Below are 17,516 nucleotides of genomic sequence, written 5' to 3' on the forward strand. Positions count from 1 at the left end.
AATTATTAACAATACATTAAAACAAATCCAAATTAATAAATGGCGTGCATGTACTGCTATAGCGAAACCATAGCATAAAAACATTAATGTAATGTTGTATATTGAAGGTTTCAAAACCTAAATATAAGTATTATATATATATGTGTGTGTGTGTGTGTGTGTGTGTGTGTGTGTGTGTGTGTGTGTGTGTACACATTACTTATCTTTAGGTTATTATATTGGCACCCTTGGTAAATATGAGAAAAGAAGGTTGTGAAAAACAAATCTGCATTGTTTATCCATTTGAACTTTCATTCAAAGAAATCACAAAAATCTAACCTTTAATTGAAGTAAAAAAATTGAAACAGGGAAAATATCTCATTAAATAAATAAAAAAAATAATCTTCTAAACGCATTGGCCATAATTATTGGCATTCATTTATTCAATACTATTTGCAACCTCCCTTTGCCAAGATAATCTCTGAGTCTTCTCAGAACACCTGGCAAGGGATCTGAGGCCATTCGTCTATACAGAATCTCTAAAGATCCTTAAAATTCAGGGACTCTCCTCATCAGTTCACCCCACAAATGTTCTATGGGGTTCAGGTCAGGGGACTGGGAAGGCCATGGCAGAACCTTGATTTTGTGGTCAGTGAAGCATTTTTGTGTTGATTTTGATGTTTGTTTTGGATCATTATCCTGCTGGAAGATCCAACCACTGCCCATTGTAAGATTTCTGGCAGAGGCAGCCAGATTTAGATTTTTTATCTGTTGGTATTTGATAGGAGTCTGTGATGCCACGTATCCAAACAAGATGTCCAGGACTTCTGGCAGAAAAACAGTCACACAACAGTAAAGATCCAGCATCACATTTTACCGTGGACACTGGGTACTTCATCTCTGTGTGCCTCAAACCCATCTCTGGTGTTTGCCAAAAAGCTCTTTTTTATTTCATCTGACCATAGAACCCGGTCGCATTTGAAGAACCAGTAGTGTCTGGCAAACTGAAGATGCTTGAGCTTGGTATTGGATGAGAGCACAGGCATTTCTCTTGAAACCTTCCCAAACAATTTGTGGTTATGTTGGTGATGTCTGATTTTTATTTATTTATTTGTTTTTAAACTTTCTGACCCCAAGACATAACTAATTTTTGTAATTCTCCTGCTGTGAACCTTGGAGATTCTTTGGCCACTTGAACCATCCTCCTCACTGTGCATGGAGACAATATAGACACATGTCCGTTTCCAGGCAGATTCTTAAGATCTCCAGTTTATTGGAACTCGTTAATTATTGCGCTGATGGTGGAAATTGGCATTTTCAATGTTTTGGCTATTTTCTTATAGCCACTTCCCATTTTGTGAAGCTCAAGAACCACACATCAGAACTACACTGGCAGCCAAACATTTGGAGTAATGTTCAGTTTTTGCTCTTATGGAAAGAAATTGGTAATTTTATTCACCAAAGTGGCATTCAACTGATCAAAAATTAGTGATGTAAAAAATTAGCACCCATCACTTCAAAATCTTATCCTTGAGTAATCATGCTAAATTGCTAATTTGGTTCTAGAAAATGACTTACCATTATATCAAACACAGCTGAAAACGATTTGGTTTGTTAAATTAAGCTTAACATTGTCTTTGTTTTTGAGTTGCCACAGTATGCAATAAACTGGCATGTCTTAAGGTCAATATTAGGTCAAAAATGGCAAAAAAAGAAACAGCATTCTCTAGTCATTCAATCATTGTTTTGAGGAATGAAGGCTATACAATGTTTGAAATTGCCAAACAAAATGTATACAAAAGGTGTGCACTATAGTCTTCAAATACAAAGGACAACTGTGAAAGCCCAGATGTACAACTAAACAAGAGGATAAGTACATCAGAGTCTCTAGTTTGAGAAATAAATGCATCACATGTCCTCAGCTGACAGCTTCATTGAATTCTACCCGCTCAACATCCAGTTTCATGTACAACAGTAAAGAGAAGACTCAGGGGTGCAAAGCCACTTTTGAAACAGAAAAAATTAAATGTTAGAGTGGGCAAAGAAACACAGACATTGGACAAAAGATAATTGGAAAAGAGTGTTATAGATCTTAACCCCATTGAGCTTTTGTGGGATCAGCTAGACTGTAAGGTCCAGCCACAGCCACATCTATGACAAGTGTTACAGGAAGTGTGGGGTGAAATGTCACCTGCATATCTGGACAAACTGACAGCTAGAATGCCAATGAACTGCAAAGCTGTCATTGCTGTACGTGGAGGATTTTTTGATGAGAACTCTTTGAAGTAGTTTGAGAAGTTAATTCATTTTTTCAAATTGTAATAGTAATTTCTCATGTTATTAATGTTCTGACTATACATTGGTACTTTTATTCACCAAAGTGGCATTCAACTGATCACAATTTATTTCCATAAGATCAAAATCTGTACCTTATTCCAAACTTTTGGCTGCCAGTGTATATTATTTAGTCTAACCCACGGATTAAGGGAATTTGGCCTGTGTTACCTCATATTTATTCCCCTGTGAAACAGGTAGTCGTAGCTGAACAATTTCATGTTCCTAGTCAGCCAGGTGCACTAAAAAAATGTAAATATGAATGGGAATATACTTCACATATATTTAACTCATAAGAATTTCTTGGGGTGCCAATAATTGTGGCCAATGTGTTTTGGAGAAAAATATTTATTTTATAATGAGATATTTCCCCTCTTTCAATTGTTTTTCTTCAATTAAAGGATAGATATTTGTGAATTGTTTTGAATGAAGGATCAAAATTATAAACAATGCAGATTTTCTTCACAAAGATGATACTGTAAATATATATATATATATATATTTTTTTCAATGGATTATGTGTGAGCAATGTATTCAAGTGTAAATTTAATAATCAGTTCCCATAAAATTTTGATGAGTCATGAAGTATCAAACTAATACTTCAATGTTGTTGTTGTTGTTGTTTTAAATGTTAAAAGGGCCTTAGAGTTGCTTAGAACTTTTAGATTAACTGATTTGTTACTGAATAAATCCTGTTATTTTACAATTTTTTATTTTTTGTTATCCAAACAGGAGCTCATGTGCAATTCCTCAACTTTTCCACCGAGGCCAACCATGATTTCCTGGAAATTAGGAATGGGCCTTTCGACACCAGCACTGTGATTGGCAGATTTAGTGGGCAGGACATACCACCCTCTCTTCTATCCACCTCCCATGAGACCACAATATATTTCCATAGCGATCACTCGCAGAATAAGCCTGGCTTCAGATTTGATTATCAGGGTAAGGAAACGAACAAAAAAGAAAAATAAGGTCAAAAGACGTTATTGAGAATTGAACATGTATTGAATACTAAACAACACAAGTGCATCACTCTCCAGACCACTCGATGTTGTATTTAGCATTGTTGTTGCAGTTCCTCTTTTTCTGTTGCACATTTATCTTTGAATGTCACTTTCAATACCTTGCCAAGACAATCAGTCAAGATAACGAGTAAACACTGTAATAACCCTGGCTCTGTGAGACTGTTCATAAAATCAATCAGGTATCAAATGCTGCTGATGTCAGTTATTTCCTTAGAAACCAATGCAAAATATGAGTCCAATGAGCGAAATCAAAATGCAATGAGTGTCGTGGAAATGGCCTTTTTATCTTCAAAGACAGATCCATGAAAGCTAGAGGAATTTGTACTGTAATGCAAGGACATTTTGCAGAATTGCAATGACTTGTGAAATAATATTTACATAATTATATGTACATTAGCATATAAATCAAGCATTATATCCAGCAGTACACACTTTTGCAGAGTTTGCCACAAACTCCCACAAAAGATGCTCTGATCCATATAAATCAATTCCTTTAGTAATATTCATTCTGCATCTGAAAGCCTCATCCTATATCCTTTTTAGTATATGAGATTTGAAAATTAATTTCGCAAACATTCTGATAATAGTTTCAGACCCAGGCAGAAATAATGGGAAAAAAAATAATAATCTTTGTTTATTTTAAAATATTATATATATAATAATTATTTTTAAATAAACAGTAATAATGCAGCTGAGTTGCCATACGTTTCAGGTCTCCATAACTGAGGAAGTCTATCTGAGCTAAACTGACCACATATGTCATTTCAAGGTCTTTGATTACATTTGTTTTTATATATTTTTGCAGTTCCAAATGCATTGTTTTTGTACAGCAATCATTTTTGCTCAATCAGTTGATTTAATGCATATGGTTTGCATGCGTCATTTCCAGAGTCAAGGCATAGAGCAAATTTGAATTTGATGCTTGAAGCTCAGAGATTGAATATTTGGAGATATCAGAATCACATGCTTTTTATGAACTGTAGAGGGTTTGAAAAGGCTTGAAAATTAATTATTCATTTTTCCTCATGTGTCATGTTGCATTGTCTCAAAATGTCTCTCTTTCCCAGCTTATGAACTTCAGGAGTGTCCTGACCCTGAACCGTTTCACTATGGTGTGGTAGTGGGGGCTGGTTACAACGTGGGCCAGTCCATCTCCTTTGAGTGCTATCCAGGGTATCAACTGATGGGGCACTCCATTCTTACCTGTCAGCACGGCACAACGCGCAACTGGGATCATCCATTTCCTCGCTGTGAAGGTACAATTCCCTCCATTTACTCCCTTAAGTCAGTAAACATCTGGTGCGCTTATTTGCATAGTGGGTTCAGACAGTTTAATTTACCAAGCAGCCTGGTTTCATGTGACAGATTTAATAAATATCGTCCTATAAGACTTTTTGTATATCTAAATAGTCTACAAGTGTTACATGTTATTATCATTAATCTCATAGTAATAACAATAATAATGTGTAATTGCAAGCAGCTCTGTATGAATATTTGCATAGTAACTATGATTTTATATGGTATTAAATAATACCTTTAAATATATAGTAACATTAACACTGCAATTCCACACGTGTTTTTAATTTATTGCAATACAACATAAATTCAATATTTTTAAGTTTTATAAAACTTAAAGGAATTTTTCACCTAAAGTAAAAATCTTTGTTGTTTCAAATCTGTATGACTTTCTTATGTGGAAAAATAGGAGATGCTTTAATGAAGATCTTTTCAATACAATGGCAGATTGATAGAGATTCACTTTAAAGGCTTAAAAAGGATTAAAAAAAAAATATCTCAAACTAGTCCATCTGACTCGTGCATCATATGTCAAATCTTCTGCAGGCATACAATATAATTGGCCAGTAAAAATCTTGACCAATATCTTGCTAAAAACAACGCATGAGCACACAACAAGGTGTTCTAATGCACTCATGAACACACAACGATAGTCAAGATTTTCAGTGAAATATTACTTAAATTTAATGTTGTTTCTCACAAAATCATATCTCTTCAGAAGACAAATAAATGGTAAATGGTCTGCACTTATATAGTGCCTTTTATTTAACCTTACTGTTTACCAAAGTGCTTTACACTGTGTCTCAATCACCTATTCACACTCACACACCAATGATGGCAGAGCTGCCATACAAGGCGCTAGCCTGCCATTGGGAGCAACTTGTGGTTCAGTGACTTGCCCAAGGACACTTCGGCATGTGGGCCAGGAATCGAACCGCTAACCCTGCGATTAGAGGCCAACCCGCTCTACCACCTTAGCGTCAGCCGCCCCACACAAATAATATGACACACGAATCACATGGACAACTTTTAAGATATCCTTTTTTTATTTTTTGGAGTGAGGCACTATCCACTGCTATTGTTTTGAAAAGATGACCCATGATATCCATCTGTATGTGTTTCGCAGAAGAAAGTCATAAGGGTTTGGAAGAGCATAAGGGTGAGTAAATTAAGACACAATTTTATTTAAAATTAATGTTTTATTCTTTCCATCATCACTCCAGTCTTGAATGTGGGGTCAGGTAGGTCAACAGCACATAAATGCAAATTCAGCCCCCTTACAATAAACCGTCCCCACAGACTCAAGGGCTCCTTTCTACCATCCCCCATCCTCCAGAGGGCATGATGGGAATAAGAGCAGAGGATTCTCTTTCATACAACTTATCCTTGACCCACATTCTCATGCTATTTTCAGTTGATAAAATTAGTTAATTATGCAGCAGGTCATGAGGTAGCTTATGTACAGGGGACTCTGAATGCTGGTGTTGGAATAAAGGCGCTCTGGGGAGGTACTCAAGAAGCTAACAGAGAAGGGTTGGACTGAGAAGAGAAATCGGCATAGGATTTTACATTGTTTTGGGGTCGCTGTCCTTTTCTGCATATCGCTGCCCCCTTTGGCATATCGCAGTAATGTTTTGTGGCCCATTCTGCATAATGCGGCGGCTCATTTCAGCTTAGTCCCAGTTCTCCCTATGGCCAGTCTGCCCCAATCGGCAATCCATTCCTGCACTGAGCATTCACATCCTTGCTGCCTCATTTAGGTGTCATTGCTTTGCCCAGTGTTTTTGCACAGGTAGACCCACAAAACGAAATGCTAGTTACACATGTAACTGTGGGCAGAGTGCTGAGCTACTGTGTCTTATGACCCCCAGGGCTCAGCGCACGTCACTATGTGACTTTGTTGGTATATGCTTGCGACCTGTCTGGCTTGCACTGCGATAATCCAGTAGTGTTTACAATGCCTCTGGAATGAAACAGAACACATATTATTCATCCATTCGATGGATACCATTATCCACACAATGAACAATTTAGCACCAATCTGGGCCTTGTTAGAATACTCTTGCAGAGAGAGTGTGAAATTAAATTTTTTGTATTCGAGGTGCTGGTGTTCTGAGAGAAACAAGAAAGAATAGATACAGTAAAACTCCACACTGTGTAATATGCAAACTGTCAAGACGAAAGATGAAAGATGTGACTCTTTTGTTCAGAGAAGGTGATTTTGCTACTAGACCATAGATGCAGCTAGTAAGTCTCTTTGAGTACAACAGAGCCATTTTGGAAAGCTTAAGTGGACACTTAACTGGTGAATATAATCTTTGATGGCTTGTAAAGTACTTTTCAAGAAGATAAGTTTTCTAAGGTCCAAGAAAGAAAGAAAAAGGGCAAAGGCCTAATTCTGGCATTATATGCTGTATACTATATACTGTATATATACACTGGCGGCCAAATGTTTGGAATAATGTACAGATTTTGCTCTTATGGAAATAAATTGGTACATTTATTCACCAAAGTGGCATTCAACTGTTCACAATGTATGTCTGGACATTAATAATGTGAAAAATTACTATTACAATTTCTGGAAAAAAAAAAACATTTCTCATCCTCCAAAAAAAATCCCCCACAAGCAGGAATGAAAGCTTTGCAGTTCATTGGTATTCTAGCTGTCACTTTGTCCAGATATGCAGGTGACATTTCACCCGACGCTTCTTGTAACACTTGCCATAGTTGTGGCTGTCTTGTCGAGCACTTCTCACGCACCTTACAATCTAGCTGATCCCACAAAAGCTCAATGGGGTTAAGATCTATAACTCTTTTCCAATTATCTGTTGTCCAATGTCTGTGTTTCTTTGCCCACTCTAAACTTTTCTTTTTGCTTTTCTGTTTCAAAAGTGGCTTTTTCTATGTAATTCTTCTCATAAGGCCTCATAACACGGTTGAGCGGGTAGAATTCAATGAAGCTGTCAGCTGAGGACATGTGAGGCATCTATTTCTCAAACTAGAGACTCTCATGTACTTATCCTCTTGTTTAGTTGTACATCTGGGCTTTCACATCTCTTTCTGTCCTTGTTAGAGCCAGTTGTCCTTTGAAGACTGTAGTGTACACCTTTGTATGAAATCTTCAGTTTTTTGGGGCAATTTCAAGCACTGGATAGCCTTTATTCCTCAAAACAATGATTGACTGATGAGTTTTTAGAGAAAGCTGTTTCTTTATTGCCATTTTTGACCTAATATTGACCGTAAGATATGCCAGTCTATTGCATACTGTGGCAAATCAAAAACAAAAACAAAGCCAATGAGCTCTAGTTTAACAAACCAAATAGCTTTCACCGGTGTTTTAAATAATGTAAAGTGATTTTATAGTACCAAAATAGCAATTTAGCATGATTACTCAAGGATAAGGTGTTGGAGTGATGGCTGCTGTAAATGGGGCCTGTCTAGATTTGATAAAAAATTACTTTTTTTAAATAGTGTTGGTGCTGTTTTTTACATCAGTAATGTCCTGACTATACTTTGTGATCAGTTAAATGCCACTTTGGTGAATTATAGTACCAATTTAGTTCCGAAACAGCAAAAGCTGTACATTATTCCCAAATTTTGGCCGATTGTTTATGTATGTGTATATATATATATATATATATATATATATATATATATATATATATATATATACACATACATACACACACACACACACACACACACACACACACTATATACAGTGGGTACGGAAAGTATTCTGACCCCCTTAAATTTTTCACTCTTTGTTATATTGCAGCCATTTGCTAAAATAATTTTTTCCTCATTATTGTACACACAGCACCCCATATTGACAGAAAAACACAGAATTTTTGACATTTTTGCACATTTATTAAAAAAGAAAAACTGAAATATCACATGGTCCTAAGTATTCAGACCCTTTGTTCAGTATTTAGTAGAAGCACCCTTTTGATCTAATACAGCCATGAGTCTTTTTGTGAAAGATGCAACAAGTTTTTCACATCTGGATTTGGGTATCCTCTGCCATTCCTCCTTGCAGATCCTCTCCAGTTCTGTCAGGTTGGATGGTAAACGTTGGTGGACAGCCATTTTCAGGTCTCTCCAGAGATGCTCAATTGGGTTTAAGTCAGGGCTCTGGCTGGGCCATTCAAGAACAGTCACGGAGTTGTTGTGAAGCTACTCCTTCGTTATTTTAGCGGTGTGCTTAGGGTCATTGTCTTGTTGGAAGGTGAACCCCAGTCTGAGGTCCAGAGCACTCTGGAGAAGGTTTTCATCCAGGATATCCCTGTACTTGGCCGCATTCATCTTTCCCTCGATTGCAACCAGTCGTCCTGTCCCTGCAGCTGAAAAACACCCCCACAGCATGATGCTGCCACCACCATGCTTCACTGTTGAGACTGTATTTGACAGGTGATGAGCAGTGCCTGGTTCTCTCCACACATACCGCTTAGAATTAAGGCCAAAAGTTCTATCTTGGTCTCATCAGACCAGAGAATCTTATTTATCACCATCTTGGAGTCCTTCAGGTGTTTTTTAGCAAACTCCATGCGGGCTTTCATGTGTCGTGCACTGAGGAGAGGCTTCCGTCAGGCCACTCTGCCATAAAGCCCCGACTGGTGGATGGCTGCAGTGATGGTTGACTTACTACAACTTTCTCCCATCTCCCGACTGCATCTCTGGAGCTCAGCCACAGTGATCTTTGGGTTCTTCTTTACCTCTCTCAACAAGGCTGTTCTCCCCCGATAGCTCAGTTTGGCCAGACGGCCAGCTCTAGGAAGGGTTCTGGTCGTCCCAAACGTCTTCCATTTAAGTATTATGGAGGCCACTGTGCTCTTATGAACCTTAAGGGCAGCAGAAATTGTTTTGTAACCTTGGCCAGATCTGTGCCTTGCCACAATTCTGTCTCTGAGCTCTTCAGGCAGTTCCTTTGACCTCATGATTCTCATTTGCTCTGACATGCACTGTGAGCTGTAAGGTCTTATATAGACAGATGTGTGGCTTTCCTAATCAAGTCCAATCAGTATAATCAAACACAGCTGGACTCAATTGAAGGTGTAGAACCATCTCAAGGATGATCAGAAGAAATGGACAGCACCTGAGTTAAATATATGAGTGTCACAGCAAAGGGTCTGAATACTTAGGACCATGTGATATTTCAGTTTTTCTTTTTTAATAAATGTGCAAACATTTCAACAATTCTGTGTCTTTCTGTCAATATGGGGTGCTGTGTGTACAATAATGAGGAAAAAAATGAACTTAAATGATTTTAGCAAATGGCTGCAATATAACAAAGAGTGAAAAATTTAAGGGGGTCTGAATACTTTCCGTACCCACTGTATATATATATATATATACCCAAAATACTTAACAATTGTTACGGCATTAAAAATAAAGGAGTTGTTTTTGTGTTCATTTAAGTGGTTTGTAACTGCCATTGGTCTATGTCATCAAAAGGTGTGACCTGGAGTTCCACATACCTTGAGGCCTGCAGCTATTTCCCATTCACTGCATTCAGTCAGTTAAAGTCAGTCAACATGAACACACAGACTTGCAATTAGCGAGCTGTTGAAAATGTACCTACATCTGATCGATTGTTCGTGTAGAGACATTTTCCAAGAGTACGTTTTTTGTTGATGTTGTTGTTGTTGATGTTGTTTAATTAGTCTACCAAAGGAATGAAATCAACTCAAATACTCTCAAGTGCCCATTCACTCTTTTCTTTTATATGATGCTTCACTCATGTGCCTTCTGCAGTGAAAGCTATTCACACATCTGCCCATATTAAGATATGCCCCTCTTATCATCATTCTTTTGTCTATATTCTTCCCATTTACACTCTAGTGTACACCAATCTTTGCAGTAGTGTAATTGTCATCATGAATTACAATAACAGAATGAAATCACCACATATTATGGCCGCATATAGCGCCAGTGCATTAGCGTCATGAATTCAGAATGTAAACAAGATAGATTGTGCATTTTCTACTGCATATACCGTATACTATTTAAATCATCATATAGTGGTTAAAAAAACATCTTTTCCTGGTCTAGTGGAATTATTTTCATAGAATGAAGTATAAAGTCGTTGATTACACATTTTTCTGTCACATCAGTTTAGGTTTTACTGAGCGCCCTTATATTTAAATGTACTTTTAAATGCCTCCCACAGTGTTGTGGAAGGTGTCTGAATGTTCACAAACAGTTCACCCAAAAATGTTAATTGTTCCAAACATTTATGAATTACTTTCTTCCATGGAACACAAAATATCATCGGCAGGATGATAATCTTGGTCACCATTCACTTAAATTTTTTTCAAACAAGGAAAGTGAATGGTGACTGAGGCTGTCTTTTTAACGTACCCTTTTGTGTTCCATAGAAGGAAGGTTAAGTATTTGTGTAACGCTTTTCACAACACACATAATTTCAAAGCAGAAAATCTTTATATTTATTTATATTTAGACCCCCAGTGAGCAAGTTTAAGGCGACTGTGGCAAAGAGCACAAAACTCCATAAGATGTTGGCTAATTGGGTTAAATATTCCTTAAACAGCTGTTCCATTGTAGCACTGCAATTTTTCACTTTGTACACTGTACACAATTCAATGTTAGCAGCTCAAAAGTGGGGCAAAGGTGTGAAAAACTGCTTTGCTCAGTATGAAAAGTGTGTTTTAAAAAATATTATAATCCAGGGTTAAGCATTGTGAAAAGCCCTTTTCTGTCTTTTCATTTTTCTTTGTCTTTCTTACATACCCCAGTTACGGCCCCAGCCATCACCTGCACATTCTGCCACTAACAGTTTGCACCCAGAGTCCTATGTGCACTGTCATGTACATATATTTCCTCTCCCATGCATAGGTTCCCAACCCTGTTCCTCCTGCCTCTTCTGACTCCAGCCCCATATCCTCCCATTCCTACTCACCACTCAACGTTTTGGAACAATCGATTGTGCCACCATGCATTTATGCTTGATAGCACAGTTTTTTTTTAATCAATGCCCTGATCGATACTTCATTTAGCAGGTAAGTTGCAGGGAAAGAGCACACGCCATCAGGGATTAACATAGGCACCGCTCAAAGGATGCCATCGGAGATGAGAGGAAATGAGGGAAAAGGACGGAACACAGGAAGAATTGTAGAAAGATAGATGATAGGGACGAGTTTGGGAAAGAAGTGGGGATAGCGAGACCTTGACAGTGCAAGAAACTGCTGAGAGTACAGTCGGAGCTAAAGTCTATTATGACTGTCCTTATGTGTGCGTACAATTCGGGGCCTATCTTTATTCCGCCATCCGAATCACATTGATTATTTCCCCTCTAAATCGGGCTAGCAGCAGTGTGGGATCAGCAGGGACAGGAAGGGATTTGATTTCATATGTCTAAGGCTCATTTGAATCAGTAGAAACATGGACACGTCTATATAAATGCAAAGCACTGGCTACAAGAGGGATTTCTAAGATGTCAGACAAGGAAAGTGTACTATTGGGAAGACTGAGTGATGTTTTAGAAGCCAGTGGGGCTTTTCATCCATGTTGCTCTGCCCTTATCCGGGTTCCCACTTGCTTCACAAGCCCCTAGCTGGGGAAGGTTTGGCTCCTTATCTTGCAATAACATTCTTGATGATACCACATGACTGGCTTTCTTTGATCTTTGGGCCCTACACGATATGTTAAGGGACAAATCATAGAGCAAGACCTAATTCCTGTTTGATTCCTCTTTCTTGTCTTATAGTGCCCTGTGGAGGTAATATTACATCAGACAATGGCACAATCTTCTCCCCTGGTTACCCAGAGGACTACCCCTCTTCTGCGGACTGTAGCTGGCTAATTACAGTAATACCTGGCTTGGGCATTCAACTTAATTTCACCCTTCTGCAAGTCCATGGCCCCCAAGACTTCATCACTGTCTGGTGAGTGATCTGACTTCCTGTTGTCATTATCCTGTCTACACCTCCACCTTTGCTTGTCACCTTCTTTCTTTTTCTTCTATGCCAGTCTCCTGTAAACACATTTATAGCTAATTCAGACTGGCGTTTAATTAATGAGCCCCTTTACTGAGAGTTATTCAGGTCTAGTCACCTGAGGCCTGCATGCACAGTTAGGACTCACAGCCTTAGCACAAGTTCCCCATAAAACATAAAATAACACTTTAACACTACCTATTTTAAATCCATATTCCTGTCTTTGCTGTAGCACCAAAAGACAATGGCAATGGCCTCCACTTGTGTTTGAATAACCTTAGTGCACGTTTGCACTATAGTTTTTGGTGTGAACCCCAGTCTATTGGATATAGGAGCTGCATTGAATAGGTCTTTCATTCAAGCTGTCTAACCCCAAAAATAAATACTTGCAACTGAAAATACATTATGTAGGCTCTATGATAGATACTTATACAAAATATACAGTGTTGGGGAGTAACGAAATACATGTAATGGGATTATGTATTTAAAATACAAAATATAAGTAACTGTACTACAGTTACAATTTAAATCATTGGTAATTAGAATACAGTTACATTCAAAAAGTATTTTTAATTACTGAAGAGATTACTTTGCATTTTATTGTCATTTGTTTAATTTAATATTTAGTAATTTCAGATGGAAAACATATATACTTATAAATGATTTGATCCAAAGTGCATTTGAACAGTGGTGAAACATTTTCTTATGATGTGTTACATTCACACGATCAGACAGAGAAGTATGTTTGAAGTAAGTTTGGAGCAAAAGAAATAGAAATAAACGTTGTGTAAATTGTCAGCTTTACGCTAAGTTAAAATGCTATTTCTAGCCATTTTACAGGTTACCAGGCATGATCATATTTTTTTATCAAGAAAATTTGCGCTGGATCATAATTTCTATTTTCTAGTAAGACCTTTGCTATTAGGGCAACAATCATATACATTTTTGTATTGTTTTCCAGTAAAAATATAAAAAAATCCTTAAAACAAGATCAGTTAGATTTATCTTGTATTAGAAACAACACTGCATAAGATATTTAGGTTTTACAGAGAATTTATTTTTAACGTGTATTTTGTCTTACTGGCAGAGTTTTTATAGTCAAAACAAGTGAAAAAATCTGCCAGTGCTGAAGAAGTAATCCAAAGTATTTAGAATACGTTACTGATCTTCAGTAATTTATTGGAATACATTACAAATTACATTTTACAGCATGTATTCTGTAATCTGTAGTGGAATACATTTCAAAAGTAACCCTACCAACCCTGACAATATATCATCCAGTAAGGACTAGAGTAAATAATCTTTGTGCTTTGATAATGATTTGGGTTTGAATTTAATGAAAAACTATGCGAGTTATGCTCCATGGTGACAGAATTTTTAACAGCCTACAAAGACGGAGAGCCTTCGGTGTGTGTGCATGTTACGTTCCTACTTAGAAAATAATGATTTAGAATTTTAGAATGCGGCATGTCATCCATCAGACACGTCAGCTGTGCGACCCACTTTAATTAACCCTGCTGCTCTCTTTTTACCAAAGCTGTGTTGAGAAATATGTTTGAAAAGACAAAGACTATTGTGCAACGAGCAGCCCTATTTATATCTGAAAAAATCCTAATATATTTATATAGATATTCATCTGGAAAATCTTCTGATTATCGATACGTGAAAACGCCATTGATTTTAATCCTAACCAGTATTGGTGTATAATTAGCATTTTTGTATGCTCCCCATCACACCTGCCTTTCTCACAGCTGATTGTCTCTGAATACATTGCATTTTGAGAACAGCTTGCGGTCTTGCATCTTTTTTTATGTATCTTCTATAAGTAAACAGCTTCCGCTAGTAATTTGAGTGAAAACAAATAACAACAGAAGATTTTTACCCCCAAGTGCTATCCTTTTATATTTTGGGCAGTTATTGACTTAATTTTTTTATATATAATAACCTTGAACAAAATAGAAAATTAAAATTAAGTATTTTATCTCCAAATAAATAATAATTTCCTGGAAATTCATTAGTCACATACATTTACTACATTTAAAAATATATATTCCTGACATTTAATCGTAGAAAACATTCCTTGTCTTAGGTCAGATAGGATCACTACTTTTTGTTTTAAGAATGAAAATTGTGAAATGTCAGAATAATAGTAGAGAGTAATATTTATTTCAGCCTTTATTTCTTTCATCACATTCCCAGTGGGTCAGAAGTTTACATACACTTTGTAGCATTTCCTTTAAATTGTTAAACATGGGTGAAGCTTTTGGGTAGCCTTCCACAAGCTTCTCACAACATGTTGCTGGAATTTTGACACATTTTTTTTTTAAGTTCTACCCACAAATTTCATCAGATTGAGGTCAGGGCTTTGTGATGGCCACTCCATTACCTTTTCGTTGTTGTCAATAATCATTTAGCCACAACTTTGGAGGTATGATTGGGGTCATTGTCAAGTTGGAAGACCCATTTGTGACAGAGCTTTAACTTCCTGGCTGATATCTTGAGATATTGCTTCAATGTAGCCACATAATTTTCCTTCCTTATGATGGCATTTATGAGTGCACCAGTCCCTTCTGTAGCAAAGCACTCCCACAACATTATGCTGCCACCCCCATGCATTATGGTCAAGCAGTTGAATATTTGTTTCATCAGACCAGAGGAAATTTCCCCAAAATTTAAGATCTTTGTCCCCATGTGTGGTTTTCTAGCAGTGGCTTCTTCCTTGCTGAGCAGCCTTTCAGGTTATGTCAATATAGAACTTGTTTTACTGTGGATATAGATACTTGCTGACCTGTTTCCTCCAGCATCTTCACAAGTTCCTTTGCTGTTGTTCTGGGATTGATTTGCAATTTTGCACCAAACTACGTTCATCTCTAGGAGACAGACTGCATCTCCTTCCTAAGTGGTACGATGGCTGCGTGGTCCCATGGGGTTTATACTTGTGTACTATTGTTTGTACAGATGAACGTGGTACCTTAAGGAATTTGACAACTGCTTCCAAGGATGAACCAGACTTGTGGAGGTCCCCACTTTTTTTCTGAGGTCTTGGCTGATTTCTTTTGATTTTTCCATGAAGTCAAGCAAAGAGGCACTGAGTTTGTAGGTACACCTCCAATTCAGAATACCTCCTATCAGATGGTAATTGGCTAATTGTCTAAAGGCTTGACATCTTTTTCTGGAATTTTCCAAGCTGCTTGAAGGCACAGTTAACTTCTCAATTAGTCAATGTTCTGTCCTACTGGAATTGTGATATAGTCAATTAAAAGTGAAACAATCTGTCTGTAAACAATTGTTGGTAAAATTAATCGTGTCATGCACAAAGTAGATGTACTAAACGACTTGCCAAAACTATAGTTTGCTAATATTACATCTGTGGATTGGTTAAGAAAAATTAGCATTAATGACAACCTAAGTTTATGTAGATTTTTGACTTCAAATGTATAAGAACAAATTGCAGAAGAGGAAAAATGTGCAGTTCGTAGTGACAAACAGGTGTTTACGAAAGTACTGAGGTAGTTTTATATGCTATTTCGCGTTTTGGGAAAAGATCAAATCAAAGGAGCCTTTATCCCCATTGTACCCCTTGTGATGCTAACATATGATGGTTTGGACCCAAAAGAACAACATGAAAAGAGACCAGCAGGGGGGTGAAGTTGCAGTTAGATTTGAACAAGCAATTGAACCTGTTAAAATAGCATGAGAAAGCATTGACTTTTCCCCCTACTCTTTCTTAGGGGCATTATGTATTCTCATGTATTTACATACAGGATTCTACCACTTCAAATGAAGTTGGAAGATCACTAGAAGAGCATTTAGTATTTTTTTATTATTATTATTTTTAACCCAGACCAGGAAAAGCTCCATCAAGACAGCTTGGCCTCAGTTCAGTGAGCCAGCACTCCCTTTAGCCAACCAGATGCTTTTATGAATGCACAAGAAAGGACATAATCTGTAGTGCACACTCAGACAGGCACAAACAGATGGTTTTGAAGCCAAATGGTCATGGTTAAAACTGGGATCAGGTAGCTGCCAAATTGTTCCCAGCTAACCAAAGGACTGAAAGGATGGGGCTAAGCTCCCTAGGTGCTGACTTCCTTTTAGATTTACATTTTACATTTACATTTATTCATTTGCAGACACTTTTATCCAAAGCGACTTACAAAAGAGGAATAATACATCATAAGCGGAGACAGTGGTATGAAAAGTGCTGCATTACAAAGTTTCACTAGCATCAGAATAGTAGTATTCAAGATAGATTAGAGTGCAACTATATATATATAATCATATAGTATCTTGTTTATTCAACAGGGATGGACCTCTGGAAACAGCCCACAAATTGGGAGTGTTTACTGAGGGAGAACCCAATATCCCACCCCGCAGCACATCTAATCAAATTTTGCTACGTTTCCGGAGCAACTCTGAAAAAGGTGGACTGTTCAAGATCAACTACCAAGGTAATCCATCAGTAATTCTTCAGAGTGTTGGAGAGTAACTGAAAGTAGTTATGTTACTAACTTGGCTAAATATTTCAGTATTGTACCAAGTGACTGTTTTTCAACAAGTAGCAGTATAGCGCAGCCAAATGCAACGTTCATCACTGCCTTTAATATAAATCTGTATTTTGCACACAGCTTTAAAGCTGAGTGACCATTTACTAAACTGTAAATTTCTAAATGTATCAGTTCAAGTTTAATTTGAATGCAGTTTTCACCATAATTTAGTTAAATCATAAAAATTAAAAAAATTCTGTACCATAAAAATATTGCTCTGATTAAATTAATAGTTACATGTTTAAATTAAACCCTTCCCCCTCCCACATAGCTTCCCCAACAATGTTCCTTATTAATTCCATATTTTGTTCATCCACTGTGTAATATGACATGGCTATCCCTTTTCTCTCTACCTTTCTGTCTCTGCCTCTCTATTCTAG

The 17,516-nt window shown here is 37.3% G+C and overlaps 1 protein-coding gene across 1 annotated transcript in view; it reads left to right on the plus strand.

Annotated features, from left to right (window-relative positions):
* LOC127620393 (CUB and sushi domain-containing protein 2-like) overlaps positions 1–17,516 on the plus strand; it is a 441,823-nt gene that overhangs the window by 353,065 nt on the left and 71,242 nt on the right. The window contains exons 43-46 of the mRNA XM_052093618.1: positions 3,046–3,255; positions 4,406–4,594; positions 12,361–12,538; positions 16,895–17,040. Of these exons, the coding sequence (XP_051949578.1) occupies positions 3,046–3,255; positions 4,406–4,594; positions 12,361–12,538; positions 16,895–17,040 (723 nt within the window). The remainder of the gene's footprint in view (positions 1–3,045; positions 3,256–4,405; positions 4,595–12,360; positions 12,539–16,894; positions 17,041–17,516) is intronic.

Source organism: Xyrauchen texanus, chromosome 26, assembly GCF_025860055.1.
Source record: "Xyrauchen texanus isolate HMW12.3.18 chromosome 26, RBS_HiC_50CHRs, whole genome shotgun sequence".
NCBI classification, from domain to species: Eukaryota; Metazoa; Chordata; class Actinopteri; order Cypriniformes; family Catostomidae; genus Xyrauchen; species Xyrauchen texanus.